Source organism: Marmota marmota, unplaced genomic scaffold, assembly GCF_001458135.2.
Source record: "Marmota marmota marmota unplaced genomic scaffold, marMar, whole genome shotgun sequence".
NCBI lineage: Eukaryota > Metazoa > Chordata > Mammalia > Rodentia > Sciuridae > Marmota > Marmota marmota.
Genome location: NW_025999968.1, coordinates 57,349,119 through 57,369,370, shown reverse-complemented (window position 1 = coordinate 57,369,370; position 20,252 = coordinate 57,349,119). Strand labels below are relative to the sequence as shown.

General features: G+C 51.4%; 1 protein-coding gene across 1 annotated transcript in view; it reads left to right on the top strand.

The window, feature by feature from the left end:
* The window catches only part of Kcnj6 (potassium inwardly rectifying channel subfamily J member 6), a 186,726-nt gene that overhangs the window by 89,790 nt on the left and 76,684 nt on the right, over positions 1-20,252 (top strand). Inside the window, exon 2 of the mRNA XM_015478776.2 lies at positions 17,536-18,456. Coding sequence (XP_015334262.2) covers positions 17,536-18,456 — 921 coding nt within the window. The remainder of the gene's footprint in view (positions 1-17,535; positions 18,457-20,252) is intronic.

The following is a 20,252-nucleotide window of genomic DNA, read 5'->3' as shown; positions in this document are numbered from 1 at the left end:
CAGGTACACGTATGCCAAATCCTGTTTTAGGGTGACCCCTCTGCTGCATTTCACTGTAGACTCCATTTAAAGCTCACCCGAGGATCTTAGTCACTTGGTACAGCTATAACAAAATACCTGAGACTGGGTAATTTATAAAGATCAAAAAATTTGCTTTCTCACAATTCTGGAGGCTGCAAATCCAAGATCAAGGTGCCGGCAGGCTCAATGTCTGGGGAGGGCCCTGTCACCACTTTCAAGATGGCTCCCAGTTGCTGTATCCTTCAGACCCCTCACATGGAAGACAGAACAGAAAGGGTGAAAAGGGAGGGAGAGAAACAAACTCCTCCCTCAAGTCCTTTTGTAAGGACATTATTCTACTCGTGAGGGTGGAGCCCTGGTGGCCTAGACACCTCCCAAGAGGCCCCACCTCCTCACACTTGCTCCGGGGATTGTTCCCAACGGTGAAATTTTGGGGAACACGTTCAGACCACAGCGGATGGTGATGTCACAGTGGGCAACGGAGCTCTTCTGGGGAAGTCTGTAATGATTCTGCCGGTCCCAGGCCAGGAGCCACAGCCACAGCTGTGGTAGTTGGAGCTTTGCCCTCAGCCTCCATTAGCAGGACAGATCTGTCCCTCGTTCACAGCAGCTGTCCCTTTGTCCTCCACCCCCAGTTGTGGATTTTCCCCAAAGAAAGGCACTGAGCCCTTGGGGTGGGGCCCAGGACACCCTGAATCAGCTCACCCAAGCCGGAGCTTGGGGGCAGGGCTGGATGAGGGTTAAACCCCAGCCCTCAGAACCCGGAGAGGTCAGCGCTTCCTGCAGCCTAGGGGCAGCTCAGCCTCACGGATATGATAACTGCACTTCCAAGCCCATAGGAAAAGCAGGAGTGGGCGGACGTGAAAGTACCATGGCGTGTGGGTGCTCCCGGCCCCGGGGCGCCCATCTCTGACTCTGTGGGTCTATTTGGAGTCTTTGCTGTCATCCCACCCTCCAAGTCTACCAACACTCGGAGCCAGCCTCCCATGCGTGGCAGAGAATCTTCCTCTATTGGGATAATATGTCACTCTCGCTTTTGTTGGTGGCTGGTTGACTGAGTCACTTCTCCCTCCTTCCCGAGGGAGGGAGGGAAAGGGGAGTCGCTGCACCAAGGACAAGAGGGAACACTCTTGGTGACATACAGGCTGGCAGCTTTGGGCTGACTCAGACGGAGACGAGAGCCATGGGGCTGTCCCCTCGGGAAGGTGAAGAAGGCAAAGCAGGGACCCTGACACCCCCCAGTGTCCCCATCCTTCATTCAGGATCCGCCAAGCCAAATACATCTCAAATACTGGTTCCGCAGAACCAAGGTGTGTGTAGGTTGCCCTCGGCTCAAATAAGCTTGGGGGGGTGCTGGGGGAGACAAGTCCAAGAAACATATTCATTCTCAGAGTCCTTAGTAGGCTAACTTGTTCTAGAACTCTCTAAGAGTAAGACAGAGTAGGCAGGACGTCCTAAACCCATTATCTCTTCATTTCCCAACTCCTTTGCTCCCAGCTCCTCCCACCAAATCCCAGCAAAACAGGATCCCTCAGCCCCCACTTCTGGGGATAGGACTTGATCCAGCCTGGTGAGCTCTCCCCAGCCCGTGACCACCGGTTGTTGGATATGGGGAGTTTTGAGAGCTGGATGGCCTGATGTGAGCCAGGGTGGGGCTTTCACACCACAAAAATTGGGGAATGCTCCAAATCAAGGCTTTCCCCACCTCCCCGGGAGCCAGTTCACCAGCACAACACTGGACTAGCCTGACCTGTAGTCTTCCAGGAATGAGAAGAAATCTAAGCATTCCTCAGGTCTTGCTCTGTCCTCTGTAGACCTCGGGCCTGGCCCACTGTCAGGAATCTTCCACTTACACCTGCCGGAGGGCAGAGGTCATGTAGGGAGCCTCATTCCACTCATTCCTGGCTGGGCAGCACCTCCCACCTCCCTGACCTGGGAACCACCACCACGCGTCACCTAGCCCCCCCCCCCCCCCCCCCNCCCCCCCCCCCCCCCGCTGGTGGTGCAGAAGGAAAACAGCCAAGAGCCACATCCAGCCTAAAGAGGGTGCCTGTCCACACTCAGGGTCTCAGGGTGCCCAGCACCGTGGATCAAACAAATGAGGAAAACACTTAGAACCAACAGACTCCTGGGAAGAGCACCCTCCGCTCTCTGACCAGGAGCTGGTGGCCGCCTCGGCCACCTTGAGGAGAACACAGACGTCAGACCATGCCCTCGCGACAGCCGGAAGCTGCAGAAGCCTCGGAGAGCGTACACTGAAATTGTTTCATGTGCTTTCTAGAGAAAATAAGATGCTGGATTGAGGCCATTCAGAATCACAGCAAGCTTTCTTGTAAAAAAATTTCTTATTTCACCCTCAACAAAATTGTGTATGCTGTAGTGGATGTTTTTCAAAGTAGAAGATGGTGGAATAAACTGTCCACCTGTAGTCCTTTGGACATTGAGATGCCGGCAGGTTAGGCTGCTGGCCCAAGACGAGGTAACAAGTGAGGGTGGGTGTGAGTCCGTCTGTGCATATCCCCTCCACAAAAGCCAGGCTCAGGGAATATCTGTTTCTGAGAGCTCAAAATCTGCAGCCAAAGGCTTCTCTTTGACAGACTCTGAAACACCAACCACAGATTTCCCCAGAAGGGCACAGGCTCAGTGGAGTGAAAAATGTCAGCCTTTTGCCCCCTGAGCAAGTATCTCCCGGAAGCTAAGCCACATCTAAGTAAAAGCCCTTCTGTTTTATTGACGTATGAATTAGTGTGCGCACTGGAGCACACTCTGAGGACCCAGCCCTCATAGGAGAGGAGGTCAGAATTAGTCTGTTCAGAATGCAGATTCTCAACATGCAAAGTCGAGCCACACAGTGCCCAGAGATGGTGCCCTGAGGTGAAGCCAGGGGGTTGATGGAGGAAAGTGACAGTTTCCTGATGAAATACTTTTTTAGAACAGAGAACGCCCCTACCCACCTGGGTGCCAGGAGCCTTCTTTTTTGCTGGTACCATATAGAGCCACCCAAGGGGGGGTCTGGTTGTGGGGTCAGTTTTCCCAGATCCCTCAATCACTCGGTCACTCTAAGTGACTTACCCAGGACCCAGTCTCCCCCTCTGAACCCAGTTTTTCGCATCCCCAGGAGGACAGCAGAAGAAATAAGACTCATTTCCTGCTCACCAGACAGAGTCCATTACAGAAAGGGGCTGTGGGAGGTGGCTTGGGACCTTTGTCTAGAATCAGAACGGTGGTTAATGCCAGGGTTTGGTTGGATTATTCTTCCCTCCGTCATAGGAACCGTAACACGGTGGAGTTGAAGCAAGTCCAAATGGATCTCACCCCAGAGGAACGCCATGTCCCTCAGGCATAGAGTTGTGGATTCTTCTGAAAGAGTCTCCCCTTCCCTCCCCCCAAGAGCTCACCAAAGCACCTTCTAGAAGAGGAGGCTTTCCACAGTCCTAGACCTGGGCTTGGGGGCGCCGTGGGTCTCAGCTATTCTAGGGAAACCAAGAAATCTCTACGCTCTCTCTGCCCCTCCTCAGACTGGAAATCCCATCTCAGCCTGGGCTCTCCAGGATGGATGGCTGCAGCCCTCGACAGGACTGGAACTGCCATCTCCGTCCCGCTCCCAGCTGTGGGAGCAGCCTGTCCCCTGTGCCGTGCCTTGCAGGTGCCCCTGATGACAGAGGGGCTGGTGTTTCCTCCGAGGGCAGCGCTGTGTCCTCTGTTCCATGTCCTCCCGTCCCTGGGAGGTCCTGTTGCTCCCTCTGGGCTCCATTGCTCTGTCCACAGGTGGCTCCCTCCCTCACGTGGGAGCCAGGTTTCAGGTTCATTGTCCCCAGAATGCCTCCAGGGGTTTCCTGGGTGCTAAGCCCACTGGCCTGTCCTCTGAGGAGTGTGCCCCCACCGGCCTCCCCTTCCTCGGCTCAGCTCAGTCCTCCTCCCTTTCTGCCTGCACCTGCTCCTGGGAGGCGTCTGCAGGTGCTTCCTTGGGTACACGGTGGTCCTGGCCCCTTGACCCCCACCCGCCTCAACACCTGGGGCACTTCCCATTTCAGGTTGCTTGGTTCATGGGACGTGCCCTGGCTTGGAAGCAGAGCCCTGAGCGGAGCGTGACGACTCTGCAGAGCTCGGTGCCAGCCACCGCAGGCATTCCACAAGCGCACATCCATCCTTCATGGGCCAGCTTCCTCCCAACGCAGGGATTTATAAGGTGCCAGGACTTCCCCACTCGCCAAATTCTCCTCTGACATCAGCCCCTTCTCTTCCTCCTCCGCCATCCCCATCTTACCCCAGACCCCTGTCCCAGGCACAGCCCCCGGGTCCCTGGCTCCATACTCCACCTCCTCTTCGCCACTGGGGAAATTCACTCCTCTCACACACCAGGGAGGTGGATTCTCCTCATTGCCTCACATTGTGTGTGCACACACACATACAGACACACACACACACACGCGTGCATGCACGCGCATTTCTTCTCATCTGCCTCTGAAGCCAGCCTGACACCAGTCCTGACCCCTGTCTCTGCCGCTCGAGATGGGTCAGCTTCACCAAGGAGCTGGACCTGCAGCCTGCCCATCTCTGTCCATGGTCAGCCCCTCCCCGTGGGCTGTTGCCTGCCCGGTTTGGCACACAGTGAATGCCCGGTAAGAGCGAGTGCTGGCTTTCTTGTCTCCACCCTACTGTCATGATCATCCCCTTTCCCAGTGAGTCCAGCACCGCTGGCTTCTGTCTCTGGTGCACTAGGACATCCTGGGTCCTCAGGTTGAAGGCAACAGCACGCTGATGTGGGAGGGACTGCAGGCTGTGTGCGATCCAGCACACGCTCAGCTTCCAGACGGTCTGCCTGATCTGCACTGTAGATTGTCCCTGAATTCCTCAGTTTCCAGGACAGTATTGAGCTTATAGAAAGAGAGATTGTCATACTTGAAAGTTGTGGACCTCCTGTGACCTGGATGTGACCTTAATTGTCCCCATCTGTTGGATATTGCCAGCTGCACACCTAGCCATTCACTTTCCTCTCACGGTGACTCTGTGAGGTGGCTCTCATCACTCTCACTTTATGACTGAAGAAACTGAGATTCAGAGACGGGAGCAGGAAGTGCAGACTTGCGCTCCAGGCCTGTCTGGCCCTGACCCCGGCCCGGTCACAGGGCCACCTCGCCTCATGTGTGATGTCATTTATTTCCCTCAACAACCCAGCAAGGCAGGCATGTCACCCTTTGTGCCAATGAAGAGCCTAGAGGTGCAGGCCACCCACAGGCAGCAGGACTGGGGTCGCCAGGCCTGGCTGTCTCTGAGCCCCAGGCCGGGGTCATCACGAGCAGCACAGTGACTTTTCTCAGAAGGAAATCGCCAAGGCCAGGGTCCCTGGGGCGGGGGGAAGCCCAGAGCAGCCACCGCTTTGCGGAGCTCAGAAGGTGGAGAACAGACCGGAAACCCAGGGGCTCACTCAGAGCAGGCTCCACCGCCCCCTCCAGGATCCCCTGGGCCTCGCTTCTCCACGTGGGTACAAAACAGGAAAAGGGTAGAATATTGATATCCATAGTTCCAGGAAGGCTGTTGGCTCATAAGGGGCTTTTTAAAAATTCACAAGAGGTGCCCTTCCCTCTGAGCACCAAAGGGCCTCTGAAAGGGCAAGTGGCTTGGCCAACAAAGCACCACTATATTCTAACCTTCGAGTCCCTTCCTCTGGATACCTTTGTGTAGTGGGCAATATGCACAACCGAACGCGGCAGTCCTGCAAGGTTCCTAATGGTTCTGTCTAAGATTCTGACCTTTGAATTCCCTTTAAAAGAGAAATTCGAGTGTTCAATGTCTATTTCCTTTATTCAGCCCAAAGCGACCTGTCATTTGTCTCCTCCGAGCAATGAAATTTGCACATTTCACAAAGCTACATCCTACTAGCAGCCACCGTCAGCATTTGACCTTTCAGTGGGTACCAGACATTCTAAATTTAAATTCACATTGTGAGGCCCTTAAGCTAAATTTCTAATAGGATCCTTTGCCCTTTAGTAGCTGTCCCAAGTTCCCGGTGGAAGGTAGGGACTGTTTTACCATCGGCGCCTCCGACTGAAACTTCCACGTCTGTCTAGACTTCTGATTATAGCAGCCTCCTGTGGTCCCAAGAGCTCCAGGTACAGAACTTCACACGCACCGCAGACATGAACAACAAGCCCGCTTACCAGGCCCTGTCGGAGAGAAGCTCCAGATAAGGACACGCCCAGAGGGTTGGCATCAGGGCAAGGGCCAGAGGAAAACCAGTGACCTGAACAGCAGCAGCCCTTGTAACCACAGCTCAAATTCCTTTCCCAGATCATAAAGAAGGCGCTTCTCCTCCGTAATCTCCTCTCAGCATCCACTTTACAGTTCCAACATTCCTAAGTACGCCCAGAGGCACTGGAACTGGTGAGTGGCCACAAATGGAAAAATGCAAAAATGAATGCAATAATAAAAGTCCCGTCCTTCCTCATCTGCAGCATCGTAACTCTGTGAACCTTTTCCTAAAGTAAAGCAGGAGAGCATTTCACAAGCGAAGCTCTCGTGTGAAATACACATATATGCTTTTCTTTATTTAATGCAATTTCTTTTTGTTATGGCAAAATACACATAACATAAACTTCAGCACTGGGACGTTTCTTAGCTATGTGTCAGTGGCATTATGATCCTTCACATTGTCCTGCAGTGGCCACCGCCACCCATCTCCAGCACTTTCTCATCTCCCTGCACAGGAACTCTGTACCCATTAGAAACAGACACTCCATTTCCCCTGCCCCAGCCCCAGCAGTCTCTGTGGATCTGACCACCTGGGGACTTCCCACAAGCAGAATCAGAGCGTGTTTGTTATTTTAGAAGCATTACTTACCCTAGCACAATGGCCTCAAGGTTTGTGTGGGGGGCAGCCTGTGGCAGAATCTCTTCCCCTTGAAGGCCAAGTCATGTTCCACTGTGTTGTAAACCCCTGTTGGACACCCGGGTTGCTTCTACCTTTTGGCGACCGTGAGGGGTGCTGCTATGAACTCGGGTCTGTGAGTAGCCATCTGCAACCTCTTCCCTTGACCCACTGAGCTCAGGTATCTGCACTGCTGCAAGCAGATCCAGCTCAGTGAAGCTGCTGAAATAGGTTTTGTTGAAATTCACTCTCCAAGAAGAACGAACGTGAGGCCCCTTTGCAGCACAAAGCCAGAGGGAAACGTCCCCATTTCTCCCTTCCAGGGTGCGCCCACCTCCCCGCCAGGAAGTCAGTGCCCACCCTTCTTCCTGTGCTCTTGGCATTGCCCATCTGACCTCTCCCACCCAACACCTTACTTCACCCCCTGTCCACCTGCCTCATGATGCCCACTGTCCCCTTTGGAGCCTTCTCAGCATGTAAATGCACTCGAAACTCCCAGTCCACACGCACACTCGTGGCCCAGGCAAATGCACAAGTCCCTGTTCCCACCACCCCCTCCAGCGCTCCCTGCCTTCAAACTCAGGTCTCACCTACGTCCTCCCAGACCACAGCCTTGCCTGGGACACGCCACTCCCACTCCCTGAACCAACCTCTCCAAAGCACCCCTGGGCTGGTTGGGAGCCCTGGGCTGGTTGGGGCTGGAGTTGCGTGACACATCATGGTGAACTGACTGGCGCAAAGCACGGAAGCTCATCCCCTCACAACTCACGAGGTCAGACTCCAAACCCCGGACCCTGCGAAGCTCCACAGGAGGACCCCCTTTGCCTCTTCCAGGTGGAGAGGAGGCTCCGGCGCCCCCCGGCATGGCAGCTTCCTCCCACCTCTGCCTCCATCCTCGCTGGCCCCTTGCTGTCCGGTCATTCAGTTCCAGGTCGTGTGAGGAAGTCTAACTGGGTTTAGGGCCTGACTGATCCAGTGTGACCTTAGCCTCATCCTTACCCCAGTTACTTCCGCAAAGTCCCTGCTCCCAAGGAGCCCCCTCTGAGGTTTGGGGCTGACGTGGACGTAGAGAGGACGCTCTTCCACCCACTGTGCTGTGAATCCAACTGCCAGTGGACACATCTCAGGAGGCCTGGGCAGCACTGGATTTGGCTGTTCAAGACAGAAATGGTTTTATGTTTCCTACTGATTTGTTTTAGATAATAGGGACATATTAAGGGAAATTTAAATATAGAAAAATTGAGAGGAAAAGCAAAAACACCCACACAAACTTTCAACCCAGAGATGGACCAAAATTGATACTTTGGAGAACCTTCTTCTGTAAACACACACACACACACATACACACACACACACTCTCTCTCTCTCTCTCTCTCTCTCTCTCTCTCTCTCACTCACACACTGTTGTAAGAAGGAAATGCATGCAAAGATCTCATGTTCCTTTTTCTGATTTACCCTTAACACTAGGGTAGGGACAATTTTCCAATCAATAAACACATTTGCCCTCATCCAGCTATAGGTGTGAGAGCCCCAGTCTGTGTGCCAGGTCCTTCTTCCAAGGTCCTGAGCTCTAGTGACTAAAACAGATGGATTCCTGCCCTGGGGGAGCGCCCTCTCTCTTCCAACAGGGGCAAAGAGACTTAGCAAGGCCCAAGCAACTCAATGAGACCCTGTCTCTAAATAAAGTACAAAAAGGGCTGGGGATGTGGCTCAGTGGTTAAGCACCCCCGGATTCAATCCCTGGTACCCCCTCCCTAAAAAAGTGAATGTAGTAAGTAATGTCCACCAACTTGGGGGTGGAAAGAGCTACAGAAAAAGCAAACATGGGTGAAAAGATGAGTGACCACTGCGGGCAGTGGCTGCTGTTTTAAATGTAGGCTTCCCTGAGAAGGTGGTCTCCAGAGGGCAGAAGACCTCAGAAGAGTGACAAATCATTTTTTTAAATATTTTTTAGTTGCAAATGAACCTTTATTTTATGTATCTATTTATAGGCGGTGCTGAGAATTAAACCTGGTTCCTCACACATGCTAGGCAAGTGCTCCACCACTGAGCCACAACCCCAGCCCTGGCAAGTCATTTTTAATGGCCACGTGCTACTCCATTGATGAGACCTGCGACCGTGTGTTTAACCAGGGCTCTTTCGATGGACATTAAGTGAATTCTCATCATTACATAAGAGGCTGCAGTACATTCCCTGCGTGCAGCGCAGGAACATTGGTGAAATTAATTTCTCAGAATGGTTGTTAATCCAAAGTATATTCTCTTTTCTAATTGTGGCACCCACTGTCCCCCTTGTCTACAGAAAAACTGTGATTCCACGTGTCCAATAGCACCCAGGAGCTCAAAGTCCCGCTTCCTCCCAACACTCACCCGGCATTTGGTGCTTATTTTTAGTGTTGCTGATCTTAGGTTTAAAAAAAAATTGCCATTTTCCGTGCGTGGCTTTGACTCTGAGGCTCTCCTCACCTGTTCTCCAGCGCTGTGTGTCGCTTGTCTCAGGAACTCCTTGTGCGTTTCCACCACGTTTCTATCAGACTATTCACTGCCTTTGTACATGGGGACCATATGTGTTATGTGCTGCAGATATTTTTCCTGGTTTGTCTTCTTACTTTTTACAGACATTTAAGTTTTTCATATTGTCAAAAATATCCGTCTCTTAAAATAGTTTCTGGGTTCCTATTATGGCTTTTAAAAAAAAAAAAAAAAAAAAAAGGTCTTCTCAACTCTTAGAATTATTTTTAAAAATACATCTTCTACTTCTGTAGTCTTATTTTTTGCATGCAAATCCTTGATCTGCTCAGAATTTATTGTGATCTGGAGAATAGGGAGGGGACTCATCGTCTTCTCCTCAGGGAGCCACCAGCTGTCCCCAGCCTGTGCTGCCTGACGCCCATGGGTGCTGCTCCCTGGCGCCTGCCCCCGGGACGCGCGGCCCACGCAGCGTCCTGCCAGGACTCTTCTCCTCACATCTCTCGGTCCCTGCCTCTGCTCTCCTTGGCTGCTGGCTTCTTTCTGTAATGGTTTTCCGGGATCTGGAGTCTCCAGGTTCTCGCCGTGAGTCCTTGCCCGCTCCCCCACCCCACCCACCACCCACCACCCACCACCCCTCAGCTCACATCCATTTCCATAGCTACAACTTTGGCTGACACCTCCCCAGTCCAGAGCCTGGCCCAGGTGGCCCCCCAGCAACAGCCCAGGCACCTGATCTCCCAAAGGCGCGCTCACCTGGATGGCCACCTCTGCCCAGCCTACCACCCCACCCCCAGTCCGCCCACTCCCTCCCACTCACTGGGCTCCAGGCCGTGCCTTCTCCAGACCTGGACCTGGCCACCGTCCAGGCCCGTAGCTACTCCGTTACTCAGCACCAGGCCTCTCTCCTCCCTGCCTGCCTCCCCCTCACCCAGAGGGTCTGCAGCCTGCAGCCCAGGGGCCAGACGCCACCGGCGGGCTCTGTTCCTATGACCCTACCCGTGAGCTAGAAGCTAAGAATAGTTTTACGTGTTTAAAGACTTGTAAAAAGTTTTAAAACAGAAGAAGACTTTGCAGCAGAGAGCTCTGTTGCCCGAAAAGCCTAAAATGTTTACTGTCTGGCCCTTCACAGAAAAAGGTTGCTGGCCTTTCTGTTTAATCTACACTCCACGCCATTGGCTTCCAGAGGGATCTTTTCAAAAACCCATAGACGATTCCTTCATAGCACTCCCCAGTTTAAGAGCAATCTCCTCCGCCGGACTCAGTGGCCTCGGGGTCCAGCCTGGTCTTCATCTGCCTCTCTGTCCTCTTCTCTCCGCATTTCCCCCTGTACGTCCGATACATAGAATCTCTGCCATCACCAACCAAAGCTGTTGCCCGGCTCCTAGACTTTTACACACGACTGTTGTCTCTTGTCAAACGTCCCCACTATCCCAGTGTTTGTCTCTCAGGAAGCAAGCACATACCCACCACTTCCTGAGCAAACCCATCCTGTCCTCCACGTTTGCGGATACCTGGGCCCCTTTCCTTGCTCTGTGTTTTGCTTTGGGTTTTAACTCACTGAGTACTTTCAACCAAGGGCAATTTCTTCCCAAAGAAGTTCTTTTAGGACTTAATAATAGATCTCACATGGCAAGACACCCAACATTTTAAGTTGGTCCCTCTGTTAAAGAATGAAACTTCCTTTTAATTTGGAGAGGTAGAAAAGAAAAAGAAATAAAATGACATAGAAGTGAGCCTTATTTAGGAAACCCTCTAGGGATTCTCAACCCCACAAGAACCACTGGAGTGGGTTGTATGGGGCTAAATACACGGAACATACAATTTACCACTTCAGCTATTTAGGTGTACAATTCCGAGGCATGCACACGTCCACGATGTTGGGGGTCGTCACCACATTTCCAGAACATTCTATGGTCCCAGACAAATAACTCTCCCTCCCCTCCTTCCCCTGGACCTGGTCAAGTCCACTCTGCTTGCATCTCTAGGATGTGTCTATCCCAGGTTCCTCCTGGAGGGGACTCATCCATCTGTCTTTGGTGTCTGTCTTATGTCACTTAGCACTGTGTCCCCGAGGTGCGTCCGTGCCATAGCCCGTGGCAGGATTTCCTTCCTCTTTAAGGCTGCCTGGTAAGGTTGGAGGTGTGCCTGCGCCATGTTCTGTTTATCCACTCCCCTCCTGACTTCGCAGGCCCAGTGGCTCTGCCTTCCCGCTGCTGGGAGGCCTGCCTTCAGTCTCATGGGTTGACCCCCCCAGAGGTGGATCGCCAGATCTCGTGGAAATCCCGCGGTTGACCTTCCGGAGCGCCACATGCTGTCCCACCAGTGGCTGCCCCACCCCCTGCACGTCTATGGTGATGCACAGGATTCCAGTTTCTCCAGTTTCTTTTCCTTCTTTGCTTCTTTGTTATGATACCCCCCTCTGGGTGTGGAGTGGTGTCTCCTTGCATTTCTAATGACGCGTGAGGCACCTTTCCGAGGGCTTGTGGCCACCTAGCCACCTTCTTTGGAGAAATGTCTACTGAGTCCTTCGTTCATTTCCGAATGGGCTGCTTTCTGCTATGGAGTCACGGGAAGGAGTTCTTTTCTGCACTCTGGCCGTTCGTGCTTTATCAAATATATGATCGGAAAATAGTTTCCCCATTTTGGGTTCTGCCTTTTCATCCAGCTGGTTATTTTTGATGAGGGAGAATCGTGCCTCTGTGTACTAAGGGTCACCTGAACCCCTGACACTGGACTCCACCCAGCAGGAAGGCTGCACCCGCACTCTTCCTGCAACCAACTGCAGTGGCACTGGGGACCCGGCAGTCCTCAAGGCCCTCCTCCTTCAGGGACCAGCCAGCCAACCCCAGGGAGAGCTGACTCCTGGCAGGCCCCTGACTCTCCGCCACTCCTTCCTGTTAACACCCACCCTCACTGAGGACCCTGCAGAGTTCGCTTATGATTTTCTGGGGTTCAGGGCAAATAAACATCTCGGTTTCTAAACTGCCAGATGCATGGGATGAGCTGCCTCAAGCAAATGCTTTATAATTATTTAGATTTCTGGGTGATCAATTTCTTAAATCAGTCATCAAAAGAGGGTCTCAACAGATCACTTGAAAATTCCTGGATTCTTTTTTTTTTTTTCTTATTATAGAAATAATATAAACTCATTTGGAAACTAAGAATGTTTAACAGGAAGGCTGAAGCCCGGCACAAGCCTCCCTCCCCTGGAACCACCCTGCTGTCGTCCAGGGGCTCTCCCTGCCCAGCTTTGCTTTCACACATGCATTGCCCAAAAAACTGAGTGACCTTGCTTTTCTCAGTTTGTCCTTCCCTGAGGCACTAAAAGGTCTTACAGGACTGTCTGTACCTTTTCTTGCACACTGGAGGTTTTACACAGCAAACTCCTATGTAACTTGGAACATAAGAATTTTGCGGGAGGGGAACACCCACTAGAGAGCAGGACCCCCAGGGCAGCCTCCCTGGACAAGAAGAACACCTGAATTGTGACAGGGCCACACTGATTAAGGGACCAGGTAGTGATGAGCAGCTCGTGGCTCATCATTTGTTATTGCTTCTTTCCAGATAGATTTTGTACCTTAGCTGCTTCTGTGCAAATTGATCCACTTTCTAAGAAGGAAAGAAGGAGGAAAAAATAGCAAAAGAGAGAGAGAGGGTATCAAAACAAACACCTGGGTTTCCTCACACAGACCCACATTTACACCAAAATCCAGAAAAGCAAGTCCTTGAGGCAAATCCGGGGACCATTCCCGACCCTTTTGCACATTTGCAGGGCACTTACTTCATGGGTAGCAGAGGGGGCCTGTCCTCTGCACTCTCTGTGGCCAGCACACCTGTGGGCTACTGGTGGAGACCAGCAGCAGCTAGTGCTGGATGCTGGCCCACGCACCGGGCGGCCCGGACCAGAGAAAGTTCTGGAAGGGTTGGGGGAGCATTTGTGTCCTTGCTGTGCAAGGGAGCAATGTCTGCTTTCCCATCCAGCTGCAGTTCGCCTGCTGCTCAGCTCAGAACACCCTTGGAAATGCAATTCAGAACCCCGCTGAAACTCACACCCGGGCTCCCAGAGAGAAAGAAAAACCAAAAGCCATCGTTCACATTCCCTCCCGCAGCGTTCCCCTGCCCAAGGTGCATGCATGTCAGCGGGCTCCTGCGGCTCCGCTCCTGGCCCTGGCCTAGAATGGCCCTTCTCTTTATGCAGTGGCCCTTGGATGACTCCAGACACAGTCATGAGGCGCTCATCCCCTCTCCTGCACCTGCAGCAGACCCAGCCCACCCCAACGCCCACGCCCTCTCCTCCTCGCTGACCTGGCCTTTCTGGACCTCTCAGGCCCTGGCTCCTGTGTCTTCCACCCGTCCAGTGCTCACATCTTCTGGGCTTTGGCGTCTCCCTCAACTCCACTCCTGCTCCTCCCAGCTGCCACTGTTGAGCCGAGGCCCACCTCCCGGCTTCCCTTGGTGCACCCGGCCCGCCCGCATCACCACGCAAATGCAGCAGCCCCACCAAGCCCGCCTGTCAGTCACAGACTGATCACAGTCCCAGGGCTGGCCTCATTTATTTATGAAGGCACCAACATGGGCTGTGCACTTACATCCCCCCGCCAACACACACACACACCAAACACAAGCACTTGATTAAGCACATGCTAAATCTTCCAAACACCCTCAGAGCACTCCATCTTCTGCTTTTCTTTCCCATAACCAGTCCCCCTGATTGATAGCTCTTCCTTCTGCTTAGAGGCATCACTTATTTCTGCCCAGAAAATTGGAGATAAGTCTTGACTTGATAATGGAGACAAAATACATAATGGTTCAAACACAGTCATGGTTCTTCTTGCTTCTACACAGATGGCAGATCTCCAACACCAACTCAGGAGCCAGGATCCTCCCCTCTTAACTCCAGTGTCCCCCCACAGCAGGGCAAAGACATAAGGAGGGGGCATGTGCCCTGTTTGAAACTGAGGCTCGGAAAGACACCCCCCACTCACGACAGCCAGGACTCAGTCACCACGGCCACCCTGACTGCCAGGAGGATGGGTGATGGGATCTTGCCTTGCAGAAAGGACAGGGGATCTGCAGAGGGTCTCCTCAGGTGCCCAGATCACCATCACTCCTCGTTCCCTGGCCTTCCAAGCACATAGCCCCTGTCAGGGCCAAACGCCTGGAACTTGAAGTTTGCAGTTTGAGCCAGAATAGGGGAAAGTAGCATCAAGTTGGGAACAGCAGGAAGGCAGGGAGAGGTCTTCTCCGTCACATTTTTAAAGTATGAAATATCACAGGAGACTGGGAGAAGCAGTTAGTCTAACAACCCTCTTCTTCCACCTCAAGACAAGGGCTCAGGGAGGTCTGGCAGAACCAGCCAGATGACGGGCTGTCAAGGCCAGAGGATGACCTGGGCCTGCTAAAACCTTCACAGGGCTCTGCAGACTTGGCCTTCCCAACCTGGCAGGGTTTGGACCCACAGGTCCTGCCACAGGGAGTCACGTTTGGAGACCAGTCAGGGAAAGTGAGCAGTGAGCACTCCAACATGACCATTCGGCAAGCAAGCATCTGCCATCTGGGGTGCTGGCCCTGAGCAGGGATGGGACTCTTCTGCCCATACTCCACTGGCCTTCAGCCCAGTCCAGCCTCTCCGCCAGGCCTGCCCCAGGCTTCTGTTCTAAGAAGAAAAAAAAGCAAACTTTTTCATTTACAAATGAAGGGCTATTGAGAGCAACGATCTAAAAGTGAAAGCTATCAAACTAGACAGCAGGCTCCGCAGACCAGGTACATCCTAAAAACAGATCCACGCCATTGACTCTCAAGGCAACTAGCCAGCTGTGAGCAAGACAGGGCCGTAAGTCAAGCTGGTACCACTCAAACCCCAACCCGCAGCCATTCTCTTGTTCAGATAGATGATGTTTCTCACCAGACCTCGATTCTCCTTTAACTAAGAGAAAAACACAGTCTCACTGCAGATGAAAAGCAGAGCTGAGTCAAAGGACCTCAAAGGGAATCCTGGAGGGAGAAGCTGCTTATAAAACTTTCAGAAGCTCTAAAATTATTGGCTAAACAAGTAATTTCATGCATCGGTTTACACACTTTTAATAGCAGAATCAGTTCCAAAGCTCCCTCCGCACTCAGACTCTAAGAGAGGCTTCCTGGTGCATCGTTGGCTAATGGTTGTGCCGATGCATTAATCACAGAGGCCATCAGAAAGAAAATTGCCACGTGCCAAGCTGCAGATGCTAGATGTTGAGGCAGAAATCAAATCAAATGTATGAACACCCAGGAGAGAGAACATTTCTCCACACTTTTTTTTTCTTGGAATTGAATAAACCATTAATGTACATTGCATGCGTACTTACCAACAAAAATCAGAAATTGAATAATAATTAAAGACTCCTGTTCAAAAGTCTTGCCCTAAATGTTAAAGGGAGTAGTTTATTACCAGAGGTAAATGTGGCCTGTCTCATGCAGGCCAGTTCACGCATGTGATTTCCTTTTCCTTGTAACAACTCCATGATTGGGGAAATGCAAATCAAAACTACACTAAGATTTCATCTCACTCCAGCAGAATGGCCATGATCAAGAACACAAATAATAATAAATGCTGGTGAGGATGAGAGGGAAATGGTATGATTGTACATTGTTGGTGGGAATGCAGATGAATACAACCACTCTGGAAAGCAGCATGGATATTTCTCAAAAACACAGGAATGGAACCACCACATGATCCAGCTATCCCACTCCTTGGAATTTACCCAAAAGATCTAAAATCAACATACTCTAGTGATAGAGCCATCTCGATGCTTACAGCAGCCTAAGCCATAATAACCACGTTATGGAACCATCCTGGATGCCTGTCAATAGGTAAATGGATAAAGAAAATGTGGTGTACGTTACACAATAGAGTCTTACTTAGCCATAAAGAAGAAGGAAATGATGGTATTTGCCGGTAAATGGATGGAAATGGAGAACATCAGGCTAAGCTAAATAAGGCAGAATCAGAAAATGAAGGGTCGATTTTTTTTTTTTTGGTCAGATGTGGAAAATAGAGCAAAACAAGAGAAAGAAGGAAGGGGTAGGATGTCATAAAGATACAGAGAAGACCAAAAGGAAGGAGGAGGAACAGGACAGGGGAGAAAATACAGAGTGAATTTAATGAAACCACGGTATGTGCAATCGTAAATATACCACAGAGAAGTCCACCTTTGTGCATAAGTAGAAAGAACCAACCAAAAATGAATGAATAAATGAGTGAAGAGAGGTAGAGCAGAGGGAGGAGAAGAGGGGAAGGGGGGGAAATCAAATTCCATGAGTGTATGATTTTGTCAAAATGAACCCAACAGTAAGCCTCACTCTAGTGTGCTCCTAAGATGAATAAGGAGCATTTAAAACACCTATGAGTTTGGTATCGCCATCAGGTTTTAAGTGCGGAGACTGAGGCTCAGTGCACCTGGGTGGTGCCTTGCTCGGCCGAAGCTGCCTCAGCTGTTCTGGGTGCTCCAACAACAGAGACCTGTTTTCTCACAGTCCTGTGGTGGGGGCTGGAAGGGCGGATCTGGGTGTCCTCGGGGCCGGTTCAGGTGAGGCCTCTCTCCTGGGCTCACAGACGGCACCTCCTCCTGGTGTCCCCCCATGGCCTTGTCTCTGCTCCTGTGCGTCTTGGTGTCTTTTCCTCTTCCTATAAGAACATAAATCCTACTAGATTAGGACCTCACTCTTTTAGCCTGAAATTGTCCATTTCTAAAGACAGTCACACTGGAGGTCAGGGCTTCAACCTATGGGTTTTGAGGGGACATGATTCAGTTCCTAACAGCATGGCTTGAACCCACGTTTGCTAAGAGGTAGAGATAAGATCGTCTGCATTAAGAGATGTCTTCTTGCCACAGCATCTCAGACTGAGCATGGGACATTGGCCCTAAGAGCTCGCTCAGTGGAAGCTGCTGGCAGGGAGGTGATCTTGCAGCGTTGAGCTCCGTCCTGGTGGGCTGGGTGGCGAGGTGCTGGTGTGAGCACAGGAGCCCAAGTCAACCAGAACCCAGATAGCGCCAAATAAAAATGGCTTCGTTCTCCTCGTTCATAGCTATACAAACCGTGTTTGGTGTCACCGCCATACACAGAGCATGCAGTTCTGTCACCGGCAGAGAGTCAGCATCTCAATTAGTGTTTCTTTTCTTTTCTCCAAACACCAGCTAATGTCCTGGAGGGGGACTCCATGGATCAGGATGTGGAGAGCCCCGTGGCCATTCACCAGCCAAAGTTGCCTAAGCAGGCCAGGGACGACCTGCCCAGACACATCAGCAGGGACCGGACCAAAAGGAAGATCCAGAGGTACGTGAGGAAAGACGGAAAGTGCAACGTCCATCACGGGAACGTGAGGGAGACCTACCGCTACCTGACGGACATCTTCACCACCCTGGTGGACCTCAAGTGGAGATTCAACCTGCTGATCTTCGTCATGGTTTACACAGTGACGTGGCTCTTTTTTGGAATGATCTGGTGGCTGATCGCGTACATCCGAGGAGATATGGACCACATAGAGGACCCCTCGTGGACTCCCTGTGTCACCAACCTCAACGGGTTCGTCTCTGCTTTTTTATTCTCCATAGAGACAGAAACCACCATCGGCTATGGCTACCGGGTCATCACAGATAAGTGCCCGGAGGGAATTATTCTCCTCCTAATCCAATCTGTGTTGGGGTCCATTGTCAACGCATTCATGGTGGGATGCATGTTTGTAAAAATATCTCAGCCCAAGAAGAGGGCAGAGACCCTGGTCTTTTCCACCCACGCGGTGATCTCCATGCGGGACGGGAAACTGTGCCTCATGTTCCGGGTGGGGGACCTGAGGAACTCCCACATCGTGGAGGCCTCCATCAGAGCCAAGCTGATCAAATCCAAACAGACGTCAGAGGGGGAGTTCATTCCCCTGAACCAGACGGACATCAACGTGGGGTACTACACAGGGGATGACCGGCTATTTCTGGTGTCACCGCTGATCATCAGCCACGAAATTAACCAACAGAGCCCTTTCTGGGAGATCTCCAAAGCCCAGCTGCCCAAGGAGGAACTGGAGATTGTGGTCATCCTGGAGGGGATGGTGGAAGCCACAGGTAAGACGGGCCGTGCTGGCCCTCTGAGGGCTAAATGCTCCACTTCAGCTGTGCCCGATGTTCTTACTTGCTACAGCTATAGGATGCTGAACCCACCCCTGTGGACATCGCTGTATGCTTGGTGACATAGCACGCCTGTGTGCCTTGTAGTCTTAGCACCTTCAAGGAGTCCAGCCATTTAGGTTCTTAAAGTCCTTTAGAAATAAATTAATGAATGCTAAAAACACCACTGAAGATATTTTAAATTTCCAAATGTTTACTTAAATTAAAATTTGATCAGTCTCTAAAGCACTTTTTTAAGAAGCTTTAAAACATTAGTAATTTAAATACTTGTGGTTGTTTATTACCAAGCCAAGAGGAAGAGGTTAGATTAAAAAAAAAAAAAAGCTCTGATAAAAATGCAATTTTACCCCTTCTTGAGGCACCATTTAGAAAACTTGTCACGTTGGTTTTTCTGTTGTATCAAGTGCACCCAGTGTCTCTCCACATTCTTCTACCCCCACAGAAATCACATGCAGACCTGGTTTAAAAATGAGTCAAACTTAGTCAGCCACCCTGGCACACACCTGTAATCCCAGCAGCCCTGGAGGCTGAGGCAGGAGGATCACAAGTTCAAAGCCAGCCTCAGCAATTTAGTGAGGCCCTAAGCAACTTAGTGAGACCCTGTCTCAAAATAAAAAATAAAAAGGGCTGGGAATGAGGCTCAGAGGTTAAGTCCCTCTGGGTTCCATCCCTAGTACCAAAAAAATTTAAATTAAAATGAAAATCTCCAGGAGGAAAGGGAGAAATTGTGTGAAGGTCCATTCCCTGCAGTCCTATTGACCTCATTTCTGCTGTTCACATGTAATCATGGGTGTGTTTTAGGGGAGGAGAGCTTTTCTGCCAGATCTCAGGAAACGACCTGTTTTTACTGAGGTCTTCACTCAGTTCTCAACTTCACTCATGCTCCACATCCCAAGAGCAAAGTGGTTCCTGCCCATGTTCATCTGTAACTTGCACAGTGAGCCCTGACCAGCTGACAGTGTCACCTCCGGGGAGGATGCACACTTGAGCACTCATTCCCTGCTCCTCACCTGTTCTGAGCGACCGCTGCTCACCTTGGACCCCCTTCACTCTGCAGTCTCCACTTCTGCAGTCTGAAGTCTTGCATTTGAGGCTTCGAGTTGGCTCATATTGTTGCAGGGCCGGGTCTTCCAGGAAGCTGAAGTGGCACAGTTCTTGTGATCAAGTCAGAAAGGTTTCAGACGTGTCCCTCAGAGTAACAGGCATGAGCTCATTGAAGAGAAAGGGGACACGCTCCAGGGAGAGGGCGGGTCCTCTCAGAGAGGAGAGGGACAGCAATGCCTCTCTTGCACTCCAGTTTTATTGAGGATCCCAGAGAAGTTTCTGGAGATCTTGCCCTCTTGACTTTTGACTGACAGCAGGATGACATGAGAGTTTAATGTCCCCTCTTCCATGACAACTCTAGGTCCCCTTGGCCCATGCTGACCAGTTCTGATTGGATTCTTGACTATGAATTCTTACAGATTGTGTGGTTAGGAGGGATTTTCCTTATCTCCCTGAGTTCAGGGATCTGGTCTGTTAAGAGGGTCACAGAAGTCTCCCCCTTCAGGGTAACTTGAGTGCCTCTTACCGTCATTATTTCAGGCTTCCGTTTGTTCTTCAGGTAGCAGGTGGTTTGCTGAGGAATGTGACATATCGGTCCACCTAAGCCAGGCAGGGCTGCAGATAGATTGTTTCTTGGAAAAGAAAACATGTGGGTCAGCACAGTGGGAGTTGGCACAGTGAGGGTCGGC